The sequence below is a fragment of the Thermothelomyces heterothallicus genome (assembly GCF_042370625.1).
Source record: "Thermothelomyces heterothallicus CBS 202.75 unplaced genomic scaffold P884_scaffold_4, whole genome shotgun sequence".
NCBI classification, from domain to species: Eukaryota; Fungi; Ascomycota; class Sordariomycetes; order Sordariales; family Chaetomiaceae; genus Thermothelomyces; species Thermothelomyces heterothallicus.
The window spans coordinates 1,297,217-1,320,092 of NW_027192565.1; the positions used below are offsets into that span (position 1 = coordinate 1,297,217).

A 22,876-nucleotide genomic window follows, 5' to 3' on the forward strand; every position below is an offset into this window, starting at 1 on the left:
TTCTCCAAATGCCCGCAGCAGAGGTCAGCAGCAACGGCCCCGCAAAAAGGGTTTTTGCTCTGGGCCATACACGAGGGGCGTCATCTGCGTCCCTCCAAAAATCGAGGATTCTGCGTCGTCCCGAGTGCGGTCCGGCTATCTCTTGGGAAAAACGCTTTCCACTGTCTGGGGTGGTTCGTTTGGGGGCGTTCCCCTTGTTTATTTGATTGCACCGACCGGGGTGGCGCGAATTACCAAACGCATCCCCTGAAGCTTCGCTGGGGGGGTTCACTCGATGGGGCGGAAACCCTGGGCTCGACCGGGTTGGCGATAAGGTAAGGTACCGAAGCTAAACCCAAAGACCTGGTAGCGTCCTCCGTAGTGTACTGTACATACTGTAGTTACCACTCGGTAGGAATTCGTACACTAGTGTCCTACGCACCTCCAGAGTAGTGTACGCAACGTGCAAATATGGAAGGTATGTACCTTATTTATGTACCACTTCCCGTCACAAAGCAGAATCAATATCTAGGTAATCAGGTGGTCCGGGTTGTTTTCTTTTCCGGAACACTGGCTGCATCGAGGTCTTCTTTCAAGTCTTTTTTTTGTGCTCCGCAGCATCTTCAGCAAGCCAAATCCTGGGCCTCAAGAAGGGGGAAAGAAAAAGAACGGAAAAAAGAAATGCGAGGCAACGGAGGAACTGCCCACGGTTTGGTCGCCCGCTCCTGTCGCGAGGTGATTCGTGGTTTGAGCGTTTTGGGAGCCAGGAACTGGTTTCGTATGGGGTTCCTACAAGCGCCATCTCCAGTGGAGGGTCGTTGGTGGGCCCCGGTTCGCGCATCCGGGATTCGGTTTGTGGAAGAGATGGGATGAAAGCGCCCGACCGGGGTTAGCGGCCGTGCGCACACGACGCGCAGCAGTGGGACGAGACCTGCTTGGCTCCAGGGACAGACAGCTCAGATTCGCCCACGCCTCGGCTTCATCGTACCGTACTGTGATGCCTTTACTGTGTAACCCGCACAAGTGCTATCATCATCACATGCCGCGCTCAGCAACCGAACACGACCTTACAAAGCTACAAGACATCTACAATTCAGGGAGCGTATTGTATGGTGAAAGACACCAATGGCACGAATGGCAGAATGGTCGCAGAAAAGGGATCGTCGTCGAGCTTCGTCCGTTTTGAAAAGCGCGGGGCAGCCCAGATGTAACCGTCCTACTCAAACAGCATTGACAAGCCAGTTAGGTGCTGCACTGCGAGTATGGGGCTCTGTGTCTTGATAGGCCGACGGTAGTTTGAGAACACATCCTGATGCATGGAGGAGCTGCACGCCTTGACACGGTGCACGGCGCTTCATCTCGAACATCTCTGGGACATGGGACGATCGGTTCTGGTGATGGACCAATTTCGCAGGGAGCACTAAAGGGGGAAAAAAAAAAAAGTTGACAATCCATCATGATACCGAATCGAGCATGCATCTACTTGTTCGACCATAAAGGGCTCGAGTGTAGTGTATTAGCGAACTCCGTACTCCGTTTGTAAGGTGGCGAGTATTCGTGTAGTGTACACTAACTCCACGGTGCCTCGCAAACGGCTTCGTCCCAAACCGGCCAGGTCCGACCTCCCGACTTCCGAAACGGGCATTCAAGCAGAGTCCTCGCAACCGTGCGCGCACTAGGCCAGACCGAGATATTCGCCGCGACGATCCGTTCGGTACTAGTCGAAGCGAGCGCAAAAGGCTCCGAATTCGAAAGCTTGGTCACAAACGGGGGTCGCGAAAGCAATCTGGGGGTCCGAGTTCTCCCCACGTGCGGACTTGCCGAGACATCATGTAGTGGAAATCCATCCTCGCAAGGGGTAAACAAACCGTGCTGTAAACCTCGCAAAAGAACAAACGGGAAGACGTGGGTGTCGTGCATCAGGTTGGATTTCATATACCTAACTACATTCCAATGCCCGAGCTACTCCGTTGTCCCGGAAGGATTTGCATCCACGCAACGCGTCCTCCGTAATGCGTAGGCACATACATGCGTGGCGCAGTCACGTGATCTTGCGTTTGTTTCGCGCCTTCCGTCACGCATCCTACGCTGGTTGCCATGCAAACGCGCAATAGGGGCAGGCGTTCATCACAGCGTGCAGTCAGCAATGCATGATTGAGGCACTCGCTGAAGCACAGAACGGTCCACCTATTTTCCTTTTTTGTCGATTTCTTCTCAACAAGTTGGGATCAAGTGTCATAATACACCACAGAGGGTATTCTTGGCCTGGCGTTGTGTCGTACAATGCCCGTTGAAGTCATCTCGCTCCTTTCAAGCTCTGACGCAGGTTCTCCTTCCCTTCAAAGAACGAGGCAACCATCGCCACCAGGGCCGAAGGCCCAGGAAAACGGGAGGGTTGATTCTGATAACATTCTGGCGTCCGCCCTTCCTCGCAATCAATTGGTCAATTCGGGAAGCCCCATACCAAACCGTCGGCCCGAAGTTCAAATTTCTTCTGACGATGTTTGGCTTGTTTCGGACGATGACGTCTGCCCTTCCGAAAAAGCTCACGAGGACGAGAGCGTAATTATCGAAGAACCCGCGCAGAAGAGACGTAAGCTCCATCCCAATGGTGCAAACGTTGGCAGCCCAAACGGTGTATCAGCTCGGACCACAGCCGCGGTGCCGCTTCGAGCCTGTGGGCTCAATCGTTCGAATGCGACTGCTCTTTCTCGCCTCGAGCTGGCAGAGCCCCGGCGACAATGGATTGAAGATGAAGATCCGCTCGTCAGTTCTTCTTCCGGGGCAACGGAACAGCCACCTCGGAGGGCCCACGACCAGGTAGCCACGCTACCGTCCCATGATTTGGATGATGACCCCTTTGCTAGCTCTCCCGCCCAACTTCAGCGACACGAACACCTGAAGACTGGGAGCCGAGTAGCCGTCCTGGACGACATCGACCCTTTTGCCTCTAGTTCCCCGGGACAGGTCCAGCGTCCGGCAGACTCTACTCAGCTTACGGCCGCATGGGATCCCATATCAAGCTCTGCGCCCCTTCCGGCCTCAACCGATGATGGCTTTGGGAGGCCTTCACGGTCTCTCCAGAGAAGCCAGTCAGAGGTGGTCTTGTTGGAGGATTCTGACGACGACTGTGGAGTCCAGACAGTCTCTGATGACGATTTTCCTGATATCGCCGGCTTAGCTGCTTCAAAGCGGAAATTCGGTGCATTTATCAAGACATCTGCGGAGTCGGCTGCTGTCAAACAATCGCGGACTTTAACGTCGGCAGAGACGAAGGCTGACCAGGCCGGATGCAAGAGGACTTCGCTCGAGAAAGCGAAGGAGAAGGAGGAAAAGGCGGCTGCGCGAGAAGCGGAAAAGGAACGTAAGAGGCTCCAAAGGGAACGTGAGAAAGAGGAGAAAGCTCGGGAAAAGGCAAGGGCTGCGGCTCTGGCAGAAGTGAACAAGATCCGAACGGGCAAAAAGGTGTCAACTCCGGAAATGATCGTCGATCTTCCTATCACTCTCAAAGAGACTCTCAAGGAACAAGTAAAAGCCCTTCTACGCGATCTCGACGTCGAGTTTGCCTCGTGGACAAGCCCGGTCGAGAACGTGATCAAATGGCGTCGCAAAGTTTGCTCCCGATACAACGACGAAGAGGGGCACTGGGAGCCCGTTCCCGAACGAATTGAGCAAGAGAACTACGCCATGGTAGTTGTTTCAGCAGCCCAATTTGTCGGTCTCGTTCTCGGGAAAGATGAAGACGCTAGCCTCGAATACCACGTCATGCGCATGAAGGATCACTTTCCAAATGACACCATCATCTACTTGATCGAAGGCCTGGAGCTGTGGCTTCGCAAGAATCGCAGCGTCCGCAACAGGGAGTTCGTCACAGCGGTGCGTGGCGGCCTCGAACCACTAGAGGGCGATCAACAGCCCCCCTCCAGCACTCAACAGCAACGGAAACGCAAGGCTGCGGCCACCCCAACCTACATTGATGAAGAAATCGTTGAGACGTCCCTCCTCCAACTTCAAATACTCCACGGGGTGCTCATCCACCACACCGCCATCCCCCTCGAGACGGCCCGCTGGATTGCCGTGTTCACGCAGCACATCAGCACCGTGCCCTACCGCCGTCAGCGAGACGCGGCCAACGACGCCGGGTTCTGCATGGAGAGCGGGCAAGTCCGCACAGGTGACGGTCCCCGTGACACCTATGTGCGCATGTTGCAAGAGATCGGGCGCGTGACGGCTCCAATCGCTTACGGCATCGCGGCAGAGTTTGAGACGGTCCCAAAGCTGGTCCAGGGGCTAGAGGATGGCGGTCCGCTGAGTCTAGAAAAGGTGCGGAAGAGCGTGAATAAGGACGGCGAGGCGAGCGATCGGACGGTAGGGCAGGCGGTTAGCCGGAGGATATTCAAGATATTCCTAGGGAGGGATGAGGCGAGTACAGATATTTAAGTTCATCCCAGAAGCGCAAGGCGTCTTGCGGAGTTTGGGGGGACAGCGCACACATCCCCGGCTAGACGTTCGTGACGCGTTGCCCTAGTTCGAGCCTCGAATTGCAGACAATAACTAGCCGTGTTAAACATCTCGAACGGAAACAAGGCGGAATTATTACATGGCCTCACTCATATTCCTCCCCTCAAGCAAAACCTCCAACGCATGCACAACAGCTTGCACCACCTCCGGTGTCCGGCTCTTCTTCGCGCACTCGGTCAACGCCCGAACGCCGTCCGAAGCAAACAACTTCTCCTTCGCCAACTTCCCGACTTCTCCGCCGTGCGAAATCAGATTATCCACCACGACCGCGCCGCGATGCCTCAATCCCTCGCTGTCATCACGACACAAACCCAGAATTATCTCGGCACCCCGCGGCTGCATCACGAGCTCGCGCGCGATGCCGTCAAACGCCGAGATGCTGGCCAGCGCCCCACCCGCCGCGCTCCGCGTTTGCTCATCCTCGGCGTCGGCCATGGCGAGGATGATCTTGATGCGGGTGGACGCCTTGGCCGAGCGGTCGCCGAAGATGCGGAGTGTCTGCTCCGGGTCCTGGACCAGGTTGCAGACGAGCTCGACGGCGGCGGTGCAGACGCGGTCGTTGCTGCTGAACAGCTGCTCCTCGATGGCATCCCAGGCAGCGCTGACGATGGCCTTGCGGGTGGCGCTCCCGTCTCCGCCGGTGCTGCCGGAGGCGAGGTTGGTCAGGGCCATCAGGGCTTCGAACGTGGGCAGCAGGTCGCGGGTCTCGGCGGTCGGGTCCTGGGTCAGGAGGGAGACCAGGGGGCCGATGGCGGCCTGCTCTGGGATGTGCTTGAAGACTAGCTGCGGGTTGACAGAAATGAGAATGCGCGCGAGGGCTTGGGCTGCGACGCGCCTGGGAGCTTCCTCGCTGCGCGGCAGCGTGTTCCAGGCGTTGACGAGCACCCGGACGGCGCCCTGCTGGGCGAGCTGTCCGCGGCGGGATTGGGTGACGGAGAGAGAAGAGAGGATGGAAACGATCTGGAACAGGGAGGCGGCCGAGGCAGTGCTGCCGCGCCTGCTCAGGGCGGACGCCACGCCGGCTTCGAAGACGAGCTTGCAGCGCTCTGCTACGTGAGCGTCGTCGGCCAGAGGGTCCGGCCGTGGCTTCCCCGCCGCGTTAGCATACGCCTTGAGCTCCCTGAGCCTTTTCTGCTCCTCGGTCTCGGTGGGCTGGTATCGGGTGAGGTGGGCAAAGATGCTGAGGACGCCGTATTCCAATGCCGACTTCGCTGGCGCCGACTCCAAGATCTTAACGAGACGCTGCAGGGTTTCCCTGTCGCGTGCCACCTGCTCCCTGATGACCGGCCGCGTGGTTGCGAAGGCCAGTCCCTCCACCGCACACTGGACAAGTTCTGAACTGGCTGAAAGCATCTTTGCGAATCGTCTGGAAAGGATCTCGATCTTGCCTGTTACCGAATCGGTGCTGGGCTCGGTGCCCTGGTTCTCTGCGAGCTGAACCGGCGCTGCCTTTAGGAGGATGTCCTGCGTTAGTCGGCTTCGAATAGGGCCCTGGCTTCGGCAGCCTTGCGGGCGCACGATCGGGCGTGGGCGCTAACCATGATCTTCATCCAGACTACCGCGGCAAGGCTGCGGGCTTCCTCACAGTGCCGTCTCAGCGGCCCGGCCCCTTCCTCTTCGATCTTCAGGTCGGTCTCGGTCTGCCACATGGTTTCGACGCGGTCCTCGGGGTCTTCGAAGATGATCTCCTCCATCCAGTCGATGCAGTACTTGTAAATGGCCGCATGGCACTTGGTCTGCAGACAGGCCGCCTGGAGCATCTCTAGGCATGCCGTCTCGACCTTTTTGCTCTTCCACTTCCGCCTCATGAGCGGGGCAAGGCTGGGGAGGAAGCCCTCGGTGTGGATCAGGTCTGCCATGAGGTCATATGCAATTGGGAAGAGGGCCGTGGCGGCGCAGAAGGCGATTATGTAGTCATCGTAGGTGGCTCGCTTCATTCTGGTGTGGAAGAACTCGGCGACCTTCCGCTGGCCCTCCTCGCCGGCAGCATTGAGGTAGGCAGTCGTGCAGAGAGTGGCCTGGGCTCGTACCACGTCGGGCTGTCTCATGTCCAGGAGGCCAAAGATGGTGTCGACGCAGTCAATGTCGATGACTGAGATGATGGACTTATCATCTTCCTTGGTGAGCTTGCGGTCCTCGTTAAGAAGCTTCGTCAGCTCGGCCAGGTCAGCGGCCGTCTCCTCGTCCTCCTTGCCGCCTTCCATGAGCCGAGCAAAGAGGAGCAGCGTCTTGTCTTGTCTAGAGGTTGGCTGGGTCGCCTTGGATGACCCAGAAGCCGGGGTCGCCATGGCAGTGTTGTGTGTTGTGTGTGGGGGGAAAGGGGGGATGGATGTTTTTGGTAGTGTTCAAAGACTGAGCGAACAACACTGATGGTAGTTCAGCGGTGAAGTCAAGATGGAAAAGGGAGAAGCGTCTTGGCCAGTTGTGGCGGTGTTGTGCTTGGGGTCGTGGTGTCGTGGGTGATGCAGACGCCAGAGTTGCAAGGGTGAGCGTGGGCAGCGGCAGAAGAAGGAGGGAGGAACACTTAGCTGTTGCGCCTGGGAATCTGGAAAGTTTTTTTATACGAGTCGAAGGGCCAGACGTATGCAGCATGTGCTTCGCGGTGAAACGAATGTCAGTACAAACCGGACGGGCGTCGAGCATATGCAACATCACCGAAAGTATGATAAGGTACCTTTGGGTAAGGTAAGCACTGGAGTTGAAGAAGCTTTACTAGTACACACGAAGTGTAATGTAAGCTCCAGAGCTGGAGCTGCCCCTCCAAAGCGTAAATGCCCCACCAATCCAGGCCCCCACGCGTAAGCTAGTTATCCCACCAGTGTCCTCGCTAACCATGTGAGAGTGGGGGAGGCCTGGGCCTGGGCTAAGTCTTCACGTGGGCCCGCGCCAACTCGGTGCCTCTCGCTGTCATCAATTTTCCAGACGGCGCGTTAACGTCATTTCTGCACGCGACGAGATCGCCCACGCATTCTAATACGTGGCGTGCGCAAACGGGGCAGTATAACCCACGCTCGACAGACGCCAGCCCTGAAAAGCATTGTTCTGGATCTTTGACAAGCCGGCCTTAAGCGAGGGAGCTGGGATTGGAAAGGACTCCCGTTTTGAGGAGTCGATACTGAGTGGCTGCGTAAAAATCGCCGCAATCGCCGCAATCGCAGCAATCGCAGCGCACTGCAGTAATGCCCCGGTGCCAATCGTCAGTAACAGCCTAATAAGCGGCACAGAGCGGACGGCTCAAGATGAACGTCCAAGATGCCGTCGATGCCTCGGAGCATTATGAGGTGTACAACACCGACGACATACCGTCGCTGTGCACCATCATCATCGACACCAACCCACGCGCATGGGCCGCCCTAAATGAAGTGCTCCCTGTATCCAAGGCGATAGCGAATATACTGGTCTTTGTCAACACCCACCTCGCTTTCAGCAATTCGAACCAGGTCGCCCTCATTGCCGCCCATAGCAACCGCGCAGTCTGGCTCTACCCAACGCCGCCAAAACAGGCGGCCGCTCGGGATGTTGACATGCAAGATGCTAGCAACGCCACCAGCAAAGCCTCCTCGGCGAACAAATACCCGCAGTTCGCCCAGATAGAAAAGTCCCTCCTCACCTCACTCCGTGCCCTGATCGACGACACCACCGATGCCGAGCTCTCCACGACGACGCCTCAGATATCCGGCGCCCTCACGCTCGCCCTCGCCCACATCAACAAGACCGCCCTCTCCTTCAGCGCCTCCGCCACCGCCGCGCACGCCGCCGCCGCCGCGGCGACCGGCACCGCCGTGACCGCAGGCGCCACCGTCGGCCCCGCGCCCGTGCCGAGCACGTCCACGAGCAGCGGCGGCCTCGCGGGCCTGCACGCGCGCATCCTGATCATCTCGGTCAGCGACAGCGCGCCCGCCCAGTACATCCCCACCATGAACGCCGTCTTCGCCGCCGCCCACGCCCGCGTCGCCATCGACACCCTCGCCCTGCGCGGCAGCGCCACCTTCCTCGAGCAGGCCAGCTTCATCACGCGGGGCACCTTCATCCGCGCCGCGGAGCCCCGCGGCCTGCTGCAGTACCTCATGTTCGGCTTCGGCAGCGGCTCGGCTCCTTCCCACCCTTCCGGCGGCGGCGCCGACCCGGGCAAGGGCCCCGCCGCCCCCAAGACGGCCGCGGCCGTCCCCGGCGGCGGCCCCGGCGGGCGCCGGAGGACGGGCAAGCTCGGCCTCGGCGCCAGCGTGGCCGACCTCCTGCTCACCCCCAGCGCCGACGCGGTCGACTTCCGCGCCGCCTGCTTCTGCCACCGCAACGTCATCGACACCGGCTTCGTCTGCTCCGTCTGCCTGAGCATCTTCTGCGAGGTGCCCCCCGGCGGGGAGTGCCTGACGTGTGGGACGGTGTTGGCGTTGGGCGACTATGGGAAGTGCCCAGTGGTGTCGGGGGGCGGGCGGCCGGGAGGCGGTGCGAACGCCGCCAGCACTTCCGGAGGTGCTGGCGGCTCAATGGGTGAGGGCAGGAAGGAGAAGAGGAAGGTTGGGCCTAATGGGGAGATCTGAGGGAAATGTGCTTTGTTGCTGCTTGAGGGGATGGAGAATGGAGAATTTCAGGGGTTTCCGGCTGATTTGTGGCGAGAAACATTCCTTTTTTTTTCTTTTTTTTTTTTTTTTTTTCAACTTTTGCTGTTGTAGACCATGGCGTCCTCGGGGCATACAAAATCGTCTGGGTAGGCATGGCGTTAGGGAAGAGCAAAGCAAAGCAGTCGGACGTATTGCAAAAACATTGAGCCGTGTCCCACAGATCCCTTGAACTTGTCAAACTACTTTGTTAGGTTTTGCTTGATGGCTGCTGCTGGTCGGCATCGAGAACCCAGGCTCACAGCGGCCTCACCGATCCTGCTTCTGTAGTTTGTCACATGCGTGAATATCAAGCAATGACATGTATTGCTAATCTATGAAGGTACTCTGACAAAGTGCAATGTGAGTCAATCAAGGTGCAGTACCCCATGTAAGTGATGCTATCCTTTCCACTTCTAACAACGCCTGATATGCGTCCGCAATGCCGCCATAAGTCAGTCCAGATGCGCTTTCGTAGGAGCACGTTATCCCAGCCGAATCCTCCGTCCGCCCTGGGCGACACGCCCGGTCTTACCCAGGCGTGACATGACACAGAGGGGTTCGCGTTCGGTCGACGACATAGACGCCAGTGCAAAAGAATCGGTGTTGTGCGCGAAGTAGAAGTAGATCCCCGTAAGGTCTTTTTTGACAGCCATGACCCCAATGGCACCGACCGAGGGCTGGTCTCTGACGCCGGGATGGTTCATGAAATCGTCCAAGATAAAAGACTCCATTATGGTATGTTCATCCTCCTCGGGTATGTCGCGTCCGCCAGGTCCGCGACGGGTGCCTTGAAACAGACGTTCGGCGCACTTGCTCGAAGCCATACACGTTGCCATGTGCTCGCCGGTACCGCTGGTAACTGCGGCGACGGATGTTGCGAAATCGTCGTCTGGATCCTCGGGCACAACGGCAGTGCCAACGCCCACGAGAGCCGCAGGCCCGGTGCGACCTTTGTGTTTCATCCCGATTCCTCCTGACGAGGATCCCGCTGCAATGTTGCCCCGCAGGTCAACCGCAATTGCCCCAACCGTATCCGTCACCATGTCCGCAACTTGTTCCACATCTACGGGACTCTGTGTGGTGGCGTGGTGTCTCTTGACTTTGTCACACGAGGTGCCAAGTCCGTCTGTATCGTGGTATTCGATTTTACCATCCCCCGTATGTGCCTCAGTGTCGTCACAACTTGCCGGTCCGTCGTTGACTGGACGAGAGGAGAGAGGCATTGATGCGGGATACGGTGATTCAGCTCCCAAGCCCACACATTCTGTCGACTCTAATGATGCCGACCAGTTTCCCGGTGGCTGAGAGGCAGGAGAGGCCGAAGAATCCGCTGCTGTACGCGACGCGGATTCGCCGATGGGGGACCGGCCAGAATCCGGAGAATCGGGCTGACCCTCGTTCCATGTGCCTGTGAGAATGGCACTGGCGTGGTCCCGAAGCTGCACATCATTAGCGGGGTTTGCGGCTTTGTCATAGGCACCCGGCGATGGTGTCCTTTGGCCGCTCCAGTTTACGCCGGAATACGCCGTACGGGGCCTCTTTCGCGCCTCGGCCCTCTTCAGATCTTCGTTCCAGCGGAGGTATCGATCTTTCGCATTCCTGGAGACAAGGAACTCGTTCCGGACGATTTTCAGTGCGTGCTCCTCTGCAAACTCCTTGGCTCCTGGGCCGACAAGTATGTTGGGAGGAACCCTGCGGAGCGACAGAGGCTGACTGCTGGTATCAAGAATCTTCTTGGCCAGGGAGATGGGGTTTTTGACGCCTGGGGCAGAGTGTTAGCTGAGAACAGATCATGCAATGAGGGACGCCGCCGGAAGGTACTGTACATACCCGCAACGGCGCCACAGGCACCGCTTCTTCCGAGATGGTCGACAATGGTGGCATCGCACTCGACCACGCCATCGATGTTCAGATTGCTCCCAAAACCGGCATTCGTAATCTCCTTATCCTCGAGACATCTGATGGCCGCTTCGACAGCTTGCGTAGCAGTTGCTCCGGCCTTGAGGAAACTCATCCCGACACGAGCAGCACTGACCGTACAGATTAGATTCTTCAACTAACGGTTGGCTTGAATGGGCAAACTTACTCTGTGCATGCCTGAAGATGCACCTTCTCATTTACCAGACTGTGATAGCCCGCTCCTGCGTGAACGAATATAGACGCAATTGATTTCTTAGGTGCTCGGCTCCTTAGGCCCTCGACGGTGCCATCCCCCTCAGGGAAGATAGCGCATTGCTCGGGAGAAGAAGACATCATATAAGGTTCCGAGTCCGTTCCTTGGCGGAGTGTATGACAGTCTTTCCACCCTACGGGGCGAGGAACGAGATTCCAGAGACTGTCGCTGTGCGGCCGGTCGCCCCTGACAGGATTGGTTGTCTTCAGGATACCGGACTTGGGTCCGGAATCGAGCAGTTTAGGTGGCTGGATTGCGAGGAAACGAGGTTGCAACTAGGGCAGAGAGGAATGGCGATGGATGACTACTGCGGGCATGGACAGACGGGAACGGCTCTGATTCTCGTGGTAGTGGCTATCTCTCGATGGCTGGAACGTCAAGCGCAAAGATTCTTCGGCTGAGGGGGATGAGATGACGGAAATCCGACCTCTAGGAGAAGATGGAAACCACTCCAATGAACCAAAAAAAAAAAAAAAAAAAGACCTTTTAGAGGGTGCATCCAACACGAACAGGACGGATCATGGTCGCTTAGAAGTAGTCAGAGAAATTTTTCCAGGAACTGGGTGAATATAAGTGCCCAGGTGGTCGGATGCCGTGGTGGATTGAGTAAAACCAGAGCCGGGGAGGGTTAGAGACGTCGAGGGTCTAAAGACGGTGGGAGGTTTGTCACCATATACGCCCATAAAAGGTAGCCGTCTGCGATGAAATGGCCTGCACCTAATCTTTGGTTTTAAAATCGGGCCTCTACAGTGGTCGCCGAGGACCGATGTCAAACCAGGTGGGATTGAGTGGACTCGTTGCTTCCTAATTTGATGATGATCTGGGAGCGCATGCTGTTTGTTATTTAGGTGAGTGAGTGATGGGGGGAGCGGCAATGGCTGACAACGCTCTTGCCTAATCACGATTTCGCGGTTGAGATTGTTTTCGAGCTCGCTTCTCAATTGTGTCTCGAGAGTTTAATTGCGGTTCTTTTGGTATTGCTCTTGGCCAAGGCGAGTTGCAACCGCGAGCTTGGGCTCAATTCGAGGTTGCATCTCTCCGAATTGGCACCAGTGCACCAGTCCATGCTAAGGAAAGCTGCCTTGACCGCTTTTGAAGGGGTACTTTGCGCAGGCTCGGGTTTCAACCACCGTAGCCGGCGGGGCACCCGGTTCTTGGCACACAAGGCGCAGCGTGGATCCCACTTGGGAGCTTGGGAGACGTAATCTTGGACCTCAACGCTCCACTGTCTGCCTGGACGCCGAACAACACACAGTGCTGTCGAGCATCGTCAGCTGTATTGACCGCGCGGAAACACGGGCAGTAGCTGCGCGCAGCTGCACACATCTTGTAACAATGGCCAACCAAACCCCAGCCGTTGTCATGGACAAGTAAGTGCAACGCCGAGAGCTCCCCAGCCCCGCTCTCTCTTCCCCTCTCAGGGGACAGGGAGGAGGGAGCCAGCGCCCGTCTCGAGTCTGCCCATGACTGACCACTCCCTTGCAGCGGCACGGGGTTCTCTAAGCTAGGTTCGTTCTCGAAAGTCCATGTGTGAGCCCGCCGTCTCGCCGTCTCGCAGCTGACCTATCGCCTCGTCAGGTTTCGCCGGCAACGACTCCCCCTCCTTCGTCTTCCCAACCGCGATCGCGACCAAGGGCAGCGCGGGCGGTGGCGGCTCGGGGTCCGGTCGCCCCGCCGTTGCGAACAAGCCTTCCTTCCTCACCGGCGGAGCTGGGCCGACTGGTCACTTATCGGCGAAGCGCGGGACCGAGGATCTAGACTTCTTCATCGGTGATGAGGCCATCGCGGCTGCCTCGGGGCCAGGTAAGCTGGTTCCGCCAAAAGAAGAGAATGCGGGCTGACAAGATCCAGGATATGGGTTACACTACCCGATCAGACACGGGCAAATCGAGAACTGGGTCAGTTCAAGTGGGGATAAGCGCGAAAGGACGAAGCTGATGACCGGCGGCAGGATCACATGGAGAGGTTCTGGTCCAACTCGATCTTCAAATACCTCAGGGTAGAGCCCGAGGATCATTACTTCCTCCTCACCGAGCCGGTTAGACCATCATGACCATTTCCCAGCAGCACCATGTTCTAACGCACATTCAGCCCCTGAATCCTCCCGAGAACCGCGAAAACACGGCCGAGATCTTCTTCGAGTCCTTCAACTGCGCCGGTCTCTACATTGCTGTCCAGGCAGTTCTAGCGCTCGCGGCTTCGTGGACGTCGTCCAAGGTCACGGATAGGTCTCTGACTGGCACGGTTATCGACTCTGGTGACGGTGTCACTCACGTCATCCCGGTGGCGGAGGGCTACGTTATCGGCTCCTCGATCAAATCGATCCCGATTGCCGGACGCGATATTACCTACTTTGTCCAGTCTCTCCTCCGAGACCGTGGCGAGCCCGACTCGTCCCTCAAGACGGCGCAGGAGATCAAGGAGGAGTACTGCTATGTCTGCCCGGATATCGTCAACGAGTTTGCCAAGTATGACCGCGACCGCAGCCGGTTCCTGAAGCACGTCGTCACGCAACCGGGTGGCCGCCAGGTGACCGTCGATGTCGGCTACGAGCGCTTCCTGGCGCCCGAAATCTTCTTCAACCCGGAGATCTACTCGTCCGACTTCTTGACGCCGCTGCCCGTGGTCGTCGACGGCGTCATCCAGTCGTCGCCCATCGATGTGCGACGTGGCCTGTACAAGAACATTGTCCTGTCGGGCGGCAGCACGCTCTACAAGGACTTTGGCCGCAGACTGCAACGCGACATTAAGCATTTGGTGGACGCCAGAATACGCCAGAGCGAATTGCGAAGCGGCGGCGCCAAGAGCGGAGGGCTGGAGGTGCAGGTCATTACGCACAAGAGGCAGCGCCACGGCCCGTGGTTCGGAGGCAGCTTGCTGGGCCAGACACCGGAGTTCCGGTCGTACTGCCACACCAAGGCAGAGGTAATGCTTCCTTTATATATATATATATATATATTATACCGATGGTATGGTTGAACTAACTGTCCGACAGTACCAAGAGTACGGACCCGGAATCGTGCGGAGGTTTGCCCTTCTGGGCGGCCCGGGTGGCTCTTAAGAGGATTTTTCTGGCATCACTGTAGGGAGCGGGCGACTGTTTCCCACGATGAGAGGACGGCGGTGTTTCTACAGGCGGCGCCAAAAAGCAGATAGGGATAAGACGTCAACTTGATATGCTGTTGGGCTCACCTGGAGCGTGGGACCGGCGTGTTTCATCGTTGTGATGTCCCAAATGTTTCTGCTGAACTGGCGCTTGGGCCCCTGGTTCTTCCAACGACAAGTCGCCATTGCCGAGTCAGCAGCAGAAGCTCGGTATGTTTGGTCCGCAAGAATACGAGACTGCTCTCCTCTGGGGCTATTATCTCCACAGGCTTATCAGAAGCGTTGTTCACACGCGTATCTTGACTTGGCAAGACCGGTCCCGCTTGATGGGTAGAAAACCGGCCTTGGCTACACTACAGCCTGCAAGTTTAGCCCCTCTCCTTCGTGACGCAAGAATAGCCGCAACAACGGATCCTGGTGCGACGCATCGCGTTCCGTCGTCGGCATCCAGATCTCCCCACCCCCGCACTCTCCCCCGCATGGAGAAGAAGGAGGAGGTCAAGAAAGTGGACCGGCCCCGAGCTTGATCGGCGCTATTCGATGCGTGTCGTGTCAAGTATATGCATGCATGCATGCCGGCATGACCCCGTTCTCCCGCACAGAGCCAGCTTAACATGTCTTGAGGGGTTGTTCCTTCGCTCAAGCGGAAGCCGTGCGAGGTGGTGGTTGGTGCTTGTCTACCTGTAGTGCGTGATATATACGGTTAGGGGAGGTTGCAGTGTACCCACAACGGCCGGGGCCACCGAACGCTGGCTCCGGGGAAGCGGATATCTTGCGGGGAACCCTGTGCCTGCTCTCTCGGGGCGAGGGAATCTGGGGGAGGGTCTACTTGTAGACTCGGAAAGGCGGCCTCTTCTGAGTGGCCTGGGGAGCGAGGGAGGGGAAGAGAGCTGCTGCAGGCGATAGTCTGGGATCGGCATACATTGGCAACTTGACCGGTACAGCACCCACCTAACTAGCTTGCGTAGGTAGGAGACTAGGTATGGGAACTAAAGCCTGTTCAATTGGAGGTCTGCTCCATACATACCTGAGCTTACCAAAGTCGGGCTGCTTGATTCGAAATCTATTCCTTTATCTTAGAATTTCTCTTATTATTTTTGGTGAACACGAGACTCGATTCTGTTTTCATAAGAGGAAGATAGGCATAGAGGTAGAGGAGCAATGAGCTACATGGCACTCGTTCAATTGACATTTCTAACTTGGTGCGCAAGAAAGAGATAGCGAGCATCTTGCAGGCCCGCAGGGCTGATTAGCGCGCACACTAGCTAGCGGCGCAGCGGTTCCGCTTCTCCGGGGAGCTCCGCCCTGGCGACCCAAGCCACCCAGGGAAGAAACATCCAATCTCGACTTGAGAGAGGTCAGACCACCCAGGCTGTCACCAAACTCGGTGGAATCTCGAATCCGCGGATGCTCTGGACAACGAAATCGCCACCCCCAGATCATACGTTCTCTCTGGCCTGTGCAGTTCTAAACTGCATCGATCCGCATCTCTCCACCTTCCTATACCGGCGATGCTGCCGACTCTCCCCCTCGATCTCCTGTCACGCACCAGACTTCGGCGCCTCCCCTTGCTGCCAAACACATCGGGGCGGGCCTTCTCGCTGTCTGTCGTAATACCGATCGCGACCGTGGGCAGCGAGTATATAACAGGAGGCGACCCCTCTGCGCATGGCGTGGCAGTTCTTGCTTTCCCATGTTCAGCAGCAGCAACCGCCTTGAGCACTCATCAAGCGAAGGCCAATTCTGACAGGCACTCGACTTGAGACATCACTTGTTATACCAAAGTCACCCAGGCGTCAAGTGACATCATCGTCTTGTCACCACCTTACCACACACATCCCATTCATCCTCGACTCCAACGAGACAGAGGAGCACCAGAGCACCGAGTTCACGTCTGGAGCATTCAACGAGCAAAATGACCAAGTTCGAGATCCCGACCGAGCAGTGGGCGCAGGTTGTCGAGAAGTCGGGCGGCCGTAAGTCCTTCCCACAACCTTTCCCTCTTTTCTTTTTTCTCCCCCCCCCCCCCCTCCATCTGATGAGCTTCGATAGCCCCAGAACCAACGAGTCGACTAACTAGTTTGTCCCAGCCGTGACCTACAAGAAGATTCCCGTGCAGAAGCCCGGCCCGGATGAGGTCCTCGTCAATGTCAAGTACTCGGGCGTGTGCCACACGGACCTCCACGCCATGAAGGGCGACTGGCCGATCCCTACCAAGCTGCCCCTCGTCGGCGGCCACGAGGGCGCCGGCGTTGTCGTGGCCAAGGGCGAGCTGGTCGACGACATCGAGATCGGCGACTACGCCGGCATCAAGTGGCTCAACGGCAGCTGCTTGGCCTGCAGCTTCTGCATGCAGGCCGACGAGCCCCTCTGCCCGCACGCCCTGCTCTCTGGCTACACCGTCGACGGCAGCTTCCAGCAGTACGCCATCGCCAAGGCCGCCCACGTGGCCCGCATCCCCAAGGAGTGCGACCTCGAGGCGGTCGCCCCCGTCCTCTGCGCCGGCATCACCGTCTACAAGGGGCTGAAGGAGTCGGGCGCCCGCCCGGGCGAGTTCGTCGCCGTCGTCGGCGCCGGCGGTGGCCTGGGCAGCATGGCAATCCAGTACGCCCGCGCCATGGGCCTGCGCGTCGTCGCCATCGACGGCGGCAACGAGAAGGGCGTGAGCTGCAAGGCGCTCGGCGCCGAGGCCTACGTCGACTTCACCACCAGCTCCGACCTCGTCGCCGACGTCAAGAAGGCCACCCCGGGCGGGCTTGGCCCCCACGCCGTCCTGCTGCTCGCCGTCTCGGAGAAGCCGTTCCAGCAGGCCACCGAGTACGTGCGCAGCCGCGGCTCCGTCGTCTGCATCGGCCTGCCCGCAAAGGCCTACCTCAAGGCCCCCGTCTTCGACACCGTCATCCGCATGATCAATATCAAGGGCAGCTACGTCGGCAACCGCCAGGACACCCAAGAGGCCCTCGACTTCTTCCGCCGCGGCCTGATCAAGGTGCCGTACAAGGTGGTCGGCCTGAGCGAGTTGCAAAACGTGTACAACCTGATGGAAGAGGGCAAGATTGTGGGCCGCTATGTGGTGGACACTAGCAGATGAAAAATGTTATGATGACTTAAAAATGATAATGCGAGTTACGAATTGGATTTGAAAGACCGGGGTTGGGGGGGGGGGGGGAGATGAGGAGTTGGCTGGTGTTTTCTGTAAGGCCTCGCTGCTGGATCATGCATGGGGTCGACGACTGGGTGTATGTATGTAATGAGATAAATAACGAATACGCTACATCACGGTAATGTGATGATGGTGTCTTCTACTTCCTGACGCTTCGTCCCCCGAATTCCCCAATCGGACCCCCCCCCCCCCCCCCCCCCCCAAAAAAAAAAAAAAAAAAAAAAAAAAAAAAAAAAAAAAAAAAAAACCATCAAAAATCATCGGGGTGCTTCTCAGATGCTATACCCCCCACTACTAACTTGCCTCGGCTCGCCAACCGCCTCGAACCTGCCATCCCACAACTTCATGATCCCCTGCACCGCGCTCAACCCGGGACGCATCCACTCCACCTCGTGACCCTTCCCCGCCAGCTCCTCCACCGTCCCGGGGTTGAACCCGTCCTCGACCAGCAGCACGTCGGGCGTCAGTTGGTGGTGCAGCCGCGGCGCGGCTATGGCGTCGCGCATGCCCATGCCTTGCGCCAGCACGTGCCACGCCACCTGCGTCGTGGCGCTGATGATGCGCGAGCCTCCCGCGGCGCCCGTGGCGAAGAAGACCGACGAGTTGGACGCGTGCTCGGCGATGATGGGGGTGATGGACGAGAGCGGCCGTTTGCGGGCGGCAATGTAGTTGGACGGGGAGGGGGCGAAGCCGAAGGCGTTGCGCCGGTTGGGTTGGGAAAAGTCGTCCATCTCGTTGTTCCTGAGCGGTGGGTGTTGTTGTGGTTGTGTCGTTAGAAATGGTTAGGCAGTCGACAGGGGATGGGGAAAGGGTGGGTTGGCAAAAAGGAGAGTGGATGCTTACAGGATAATGCCCGTGTCGGGCGTCATGATCTGGGCGCCAAAGAGGAGATTGATGGTGGTCGTGGATGTGACGGTCAAGCCGGACGCGTCGGCGGCGACGATGTGCGAGGTGCCGTGGCTCTCGGGCACGTAAAGGAGCAGTGGGTCGTAGGCCTCGACCGGCTGGGTCTTGTCGTCCAGAATGCGCTGCCGAATGTGGTGTGCTCTGTCGTTGCTAAGTAACTGGGTCTCCAGCTCGGCAGCGTTGTCGACGAATTCTGGGTCGCCGAGCTGTAGACGTGCCCCATAGGCAAATTTCATGGCTTCGACCAGGCGATGAGCTGTCAGGTTGGCGTCGGTAAGGTCTGCGTGATCGTATTGCTGCATCGTCTGCAAGATGCTGAACATGACGGGGCCGCTGGAAGGTACTTTGGTGGTGAACAGCCTGTAATCACCGTATGTAATGTTCAAGGACGGTTTCACGTCAACACGGTACTCGTCGAGGTCTTGCATGATCATGGTCCCATTCATGTTCTGGATCCAATCGATCATGGACTCGGCTTTGCCGGTCAGCGACGGTCCCCCCCAAGCACACAAAACGCGAGGTACACTCACCAATCTCCCCTCTGTAGAACACGTCGATCCCCTGGTTGGCGATCTTCTCCAGAGAGCTGGGAGGAGATTGTTAGCGTGCCCTGACAGAATACGAGTCTATTATACTCACTCCGCATAGCGCTTTCTCGTGATGATATCCCCAAGCTGAACCAGAGTGCCTTTTGAGTGGTGATGTTAAGCCGGGTCCATACTGGGTCCTACCGAGTTGTGCCTTCTCACCATTGGGGGCAAAGTCTTCAGCCCATATCGGGTCATCGACAAGGAAGGTGCTGTTGTCCTTGATGGCCGATTTCATGTAGCGGACGTGGTCCTCGGTAACTTTGAGCACTTGTGTAAGCCGGGCTGGTTAAGCTCAGAGCTTGGCGTGACACTCACCCTGAAATCCCTCTCGGGCGACGCGGACCGCAGGCATGACGAGCGTTTTCCACGGAAGTACCTGGACGAAGACACCAAATTAATGGCGATCCTTGCCCACCGGAGGTTACGACTCACGCCATATTTCCGATGTAGATAATCTAGCCCCTTGAGCTCGCCGGGTACAGCAACCGCTAGGCCACCACGGATGCTGGCGTCCGGGTTATGCTCATACATGTCCCGGCTCGCGGCGGCCGGGGCAGCCTCCCTGTAGTCGATGGTTTCATACCTTCCGTGCTTGTCACGCACGAGCATGAAACCTCCTCCACCAATGCCGGAATGGTACATGCCGATGACGCCCACGCAGAGAGTTGTTGCCACCATGGCATCGGCCGCGGACCCCTGTTTCTTCCTCAGCTACCTGTGTTGAGATGCGGGGTTCAGATACGGGAAGGCTCACGCCCATCGCTATCGTGTCTATCCCGATTTTGGAGCATATCGAACTTTCACTGGCAACGGCTCCTCGGCTGCCTTGAGTACTGGCGAGATCCGAGATGATGCGCTGTTGCGCCAGGGGGGATGCCGAGCATGGGCCGGGCTGCGAGAAGAGCGAAAGCAAGCATGGCAGCAACGATGGCCGGACTAAACAGGTGGTCAGCCTAAACCGTGTTTTGTGAAATAGTGTGCTTGTCCCAAGCTCAACGCACGCATAGTGTCGTTTTCCAGACCCTCGAGTGGCGGGCTCTTGTTGTTTCTTTCGAGTTTAGAAAGTCAGATAACAACGTTACGCAGAAGCAGCGAGGGAGATATCGAGCGATCCAGCCGACTCCCCTTAGGTATTCCTTGCCGAAGAACGCAGAGTGAGCCAAAGATATATATATATATATATATATATTAAACGCCTTCACAATGATGAGGTGAGGGCGTCTTAAGGAGGTTTGCGGTTTGGAAGCAATCAGATAAACTCCGGTGGAGTTGAGTTTACTCCCGGAGAGCGCAGAGAAGCCGCAAAATCCCTAACCCGCACTTTAGGAAGCCTCGAATTAACCCTTTATGGAAGGCGCTCAGGCTCTGTCTCAAGTTCGTTGGTGATCATCTATCTTGGCTGACTTGGACTCGACTGCCTGGCCTTGGTCACCCCGCCATACTGCGGTATCTAGGTAGTTATCTCCCAGATCCGCCGCCTACACGATTGGAAGGTGCGATACGGAGAGCGCAAACCCCGCGCCTGAGTCCACAGTCATGCTGCCACTGGCAGTGCTCTTCTCAGTCCCTTACGTCCTACTTTCACCGTCTATTTTGCAGCATTAGTTCCGAGGGACTCAGCACCCGAACCAGAGCGGGCCGCAGCTTCCCAAAGACAACAAGAGTGTCAAATATCGGCTGCCCAATCGAATTGAAGAAGTCTAGCACGGACATGATCTCCCCGGATTGGCGGATTGTCGGTGCCGGCGTGGGGTTTGATCGAGCGTTCCAGCCGATCCGATGCTCCCGACCTGAGCACAGCCTAGGAAACCTTAACGTACCGATATTTAAACGCAGGTGCTAACCTTATCGACGCCGACAACACCGGCTCAAGCCACAGTCGGAGCAATGAACAACCTACAAGTCAAAACAGATTCCGACTGCGTACATACAAATACACGGATATGGGCGGTTTGCCCCTCATTTGTTTTTTATACGACTGGGCAGGCTGGTACGCTCTCTTCAGACCAATCACTAGTGGAGGTGCCAGTTTCGCACAGCTCGACTCGGGCGGATTCTGAGCGGATCAACTGCGAACGCCCTTGTCTTATAACAATTGCGTACATAGTAATCCTTACTCTGTACTGCACCTTTCAGGAACGCTTTTCAGGAAAAAAAAAAACCACAGCACTGTTCCTGGCTCTCGGTGCCGCAACGCGTGACAGATATACAAACATACATTCTCCGAGGAAGCTGGTCCCTACGCTAATTTGTACGCAGTACTTGTACTCAAGCAAGCGTACAGATTACTCCGTACTCGATCTTGCTTCATCTCCACCTGGGCCTCGCCGGTCAAGGTTCCAAGCTTGGGCGGTTTCGCATTGATGGCGTTTCTCCAGTGTATGGACCCTCGCTCGAGAATCGTCATCACCCTGGCCAATCAGAGCACAGTTCCAACAGCAAGGTGCGCTTCTAAGTCCAAGTGGGTCATTGTGAAACTGACCCCCTTCTGCGCGGTCCTGGCAATTTTCGCTCGGGCCATTCACACGATGCATTCTGGTGAGTCTGTCCACACGGAGCCTCCGCATGTCAGTCATTAATAATTGGCTAATACTCTGGATAAGGTACATTGTACAGACAAGCACGTCTGCTTCAGGCGCTAGCGACGATCTCAAAACGCGCGGTCGTTGAGCGAATCGTCAGTGTCCTCGAGAATATTGGAAAAGGCAAACCGTCCCTGCTTGTGGTTACCCGTCGTTGACCACTCGACCACTCGACCACCAAGAAAATGGACGAGAAAGAGAGGTGGAAGATGTAGCTGTCTGCCCCCAGCGACTGCTGCACCAATGCGAAGAACTGCTTCGCTTTTCGGCAACGAAACAGAGCGAACGCTTGGCTGCTCCGCATAAAAGCACAGCCGAGTTTCGGCGTCATGGCAAGAGAGTTCCTCGGCGATCTTTCCTTACGGCAACCGGGTTTCTTTTGGCCCAGATCCTGGAAAAGTTCCTGCGGCTCGTGGTCTAAGGAGATCCGTCAGGATAACCTTTCCACCGTCGGTCTGGCTGCATAAACGCCCAGCAGTTGACTTTGTACAACCTCTGATGGACATACATACAGTACCCTACGGATCCTTGCCTTCCCAAGGGTACCAGGTAGTGTATTTGTCCCGCTCGGTCATGCAATACGCAGTGCTCTGTAGTGCCACGGAGGAGCTCTGACCTACGCAGTCACTTATTAACTGACGCATATGTTGGATTACAGAACTGTACAGAAACAAGCCGTACTGTGGTATGTTTTCATCGGGGTGCTTGGCTCTTTAACTACCACTTTCGTGTGCTGGCCAGGCCGACGATTGGCTGGGCATTTCGTCTCGGTTTCATCGCGCACCCCTCTCCCTCTGGCCCCTGATAGCAAGGCTGGCCAGCCCCTGTTAGCGCCATGGGACAACTCCTGGATCAATTGCAGTATGGAAACTTGGTGCGGATTACGCACCGTGCTCCATAACGTTACCCCCCTCGTCAACAGAGCCGCGTGTTTCTCCGCCTGTCCCCTGTGGGGATCCCGTTGATTAAGGGCTGCAGGCCTGCACCCACTTGGTGAAGCAAAGGAGGCCCCTCAGGCGGCGGCTACACACGATGCCCCTGCCCACATCTTTCCGCGGTCCCTGTCGTGTTGTGGGTGCTTCCATGGGTCCCAGCTAGTGTATGCCATCGAACGCTCGGGATGCCACGGAGACGAGGATGCTGCACTCATAAAGCTCGCGTGAGGACGCCGAGTCTGACCAAGGTCTCGTCTTCTCCCCCTTTCTCTCTTCAAGATTCCTTTATCTCCTCTTGGCAGAGGTGTTGTCTTTTCTTTC

At 57.2% G+C, this 22,876-nt stretch overlaps 7 protein-coding genes across 7 annotated transcripts; 4 read left to right on the plus strand and 3 right to left on the minus strand.

The window, feature by feature from the left end:
* Positions 1-2,105: 2,105 nt before the first annotated feature.
* On the plus strand, positions 2,106-4,497 carry P884DRAFT_97949 (ERCC4 domain-containing protein). Its single transcript, XM_069446214.1, has one exon. The coding sequence runs from the start codon at positions 2,263-2,265 to the stop codon at positions 4,417-4,419; it is 2,157 nt and encodes a 718-aa protein (XP_069300232.1). The 5' UTR covers positions 2,106-2,262; the 3' UTR covers positions 4,420-4,497.
* A 21-nt stretch (positions 4,498-4,518) lies between these two features.
* P884DRAFT_238335 (myosin-binding striated muscle assembly central-domain-containing protein) lies at positions 4,519-7,171 on the minus strand. The gene is made up of 2 exons (XM_069440077.1): positions 6,039-7,171; positions 4,519-5,949 (listed from the first exon to the last, which is right to left on the minus strand). The coding sequence occupies exons 1-2, from the start codon at positions 6,786-6,788 to the stop codon at positions 4,576-4,578; spliced, it is 2,124 nt and encodes a 707-aa protein (XP_069300233.1). The 5' UTR covers positions 6,789-7,171; the 3' UTR covers positions 4,519-4,575.
* Positions 7,172-7,491: 320 nt separating this feature from the next.
* On the plus strand, positions 7,492-10,032 carry P884DRAFT_283213 (transcription factor Tfb4-domain-containing protein). The gene is made up of 2 exons (XM_069443645.1): positions 7,492-8,915; positions 9,577-10,032. Exons 1-2 carry the CDS (start codon positions 7,740-7,742, stop codon positions 9,646-9,648), a joined length of 1,248 nt encoding a protein of 415 aa, XP_069300234.1. The 5' UTR covers positions 7,492-7,739; the 3' UTR covers positions 9,649-10,032.
* On the minus strand, positions 9,584-11,115 carry P884DRAFT_193343 (nucleophile aminohydrolase; the record flags this gene model as incomplete). The annotated part of the gene is made up of 2 exons (XM_069437748.1): positions 9,584-10,863; positions 10,932-11,115. The coding sequence occupies 2 exons, from the start codon at positions 11,113-11,115 to the stop codon at positions 9,584-9,586; spliced, it is 1,464 nt and encodes a 487-aa protein (XP_069300235.1).
* Positions 11,116-12,609: 1,494 nt separating this feature from the next.
* On the plus strand, positions 12,610-14,335 carry P884DRAFT_194245 (actin family; the record flags this gene model as incomplete). The annotated part of the gene is made up of 7 exons (XM_069437818.1): positions 12,610-12,644; positions 12,760-12,782; positions 12,853-13,077; positions 13,126-13,172; positions 13,226-13,312; positions 13,366-14,199; positions 14,270-14,335. The coding sequence occupies 7 exons, from the start codon at positions 12,610-12,612 to the stop codon at positions 14,333-14,335; spliced, it is 1,317 nt and encodes a 438-aa protein (XP_069300236.1).
* A 1,959-nt stretch (positions 14,336-16,294) lies between these two features.
* Positions 16,295-17,470, plus strand: P884DRAFT_193488 (dehydrogenase-like protein; the record flags this gene model as incomplete). Its single annotated transcript, XM_069437761.1, has 2 exons — positions 16,295-16,355; positions 16,470-17,470. The coding sequence occupies 2 exons, from the start codon at positions 16,295-16,297 to the stop codon at positions 17,468-17,470; spliced, it is 1,062 nt and encodes a 353-aa protein (XP_069300237.1).
* A 319-nt stretch (positions 17,471-17,789) lies between these two features.
* On the minus strand, positions 17,790-20,229 carry P884DRAFT_238350 (gamma-glutamyltranspeptidase). Its single transcript, XM_069440078.1, has 9 exons — positions 20,040-20,229; positions 19,793-19,974; positions 19,471-19,734; positions 19,354-19,414; positions 19,198-19,296; positions 19,088-19,136; positions 18,979-19,034; positions 18,386-18,923; positions 17,790-18,283 (listed from the first exon to the last, which is right to left on the minus strand). Exons 1-9 carry the CDS (start codon positions 20,041-20,043, stop codon positions 17,815-17,817), a joined length of 1,722 nt encoding a protein of 573 aa, XP_069300238.1. The 5' UTR covers positions 20,044-20,229; the 3' UTR covers positions 17,790-17,814.
* Between the last annotated feature and the right edge of the window lie 2,647 nt (positions 20,230-22,876).

What these genes read in the sequence shown, in the direction of transcription:
- P884DRAFT_238350 (XM_069440078.1), bottom strand. An exon ending in ATCTACATCGGAAATATGGC is followed by an intron (nt 19,415 to 19,470) that starts GTGAGTCGTAAC and finishes GTCTTCGTCCAG; the next exon opens with GTACTTCCGTGGAAAACGCT. An exon ending in GTTCTACAGAGGGGAGATTG is followed by an intron (nt 18,924 to 18,978) that starts GTGAGTGTACCT and finishes TGACCGGCAAAG; the next exon opens with CCGAGTCCATGATCGATTGG.
- P884DRAFT_97949 (XM_069446214.1), top strand. Translation starts at nt 2,263, where the DNA reads ATGCCCGTTGAAGTCATCTCGCTCCTTTCAAGCTCTGACGCAGGTTCT.
- P884DRAFT_283213 (XM_069443645.1), top strand. Translation starts at nt 7,740, where the DNA reads ATGAACGTCCAAGATGCCGTCGATGCCTCGGAGCATTATGAGGTGTAC. An exon ending in GCGACTATGGGAAGTGCCCA is followed by an intron (nt 8,916 to 9,576) that starts GTGGTGTCGGGG and finishes GCGCTTTCGTAG; the next exon opens with GAGCACGTTATCCCAGCCGA.
- P884DRAFT_238335 (XM_069440077.1), bottom strand. Translation starts at nt 6,788, where the DNA reads ATGGCGACCCCGGCTTCTGGGTCATCCAAGGCGACCCAGCCAACCTCT. An exon ending in TAGTCTGGATGAAGATCATG is followed by an intron (nt 5,950 to 6,038) that starts GTTAGCGCCCAC and finishes ATCCTCCTAAAG; the next exon opens with GCAGCGCCGGTTCAGCTCGC.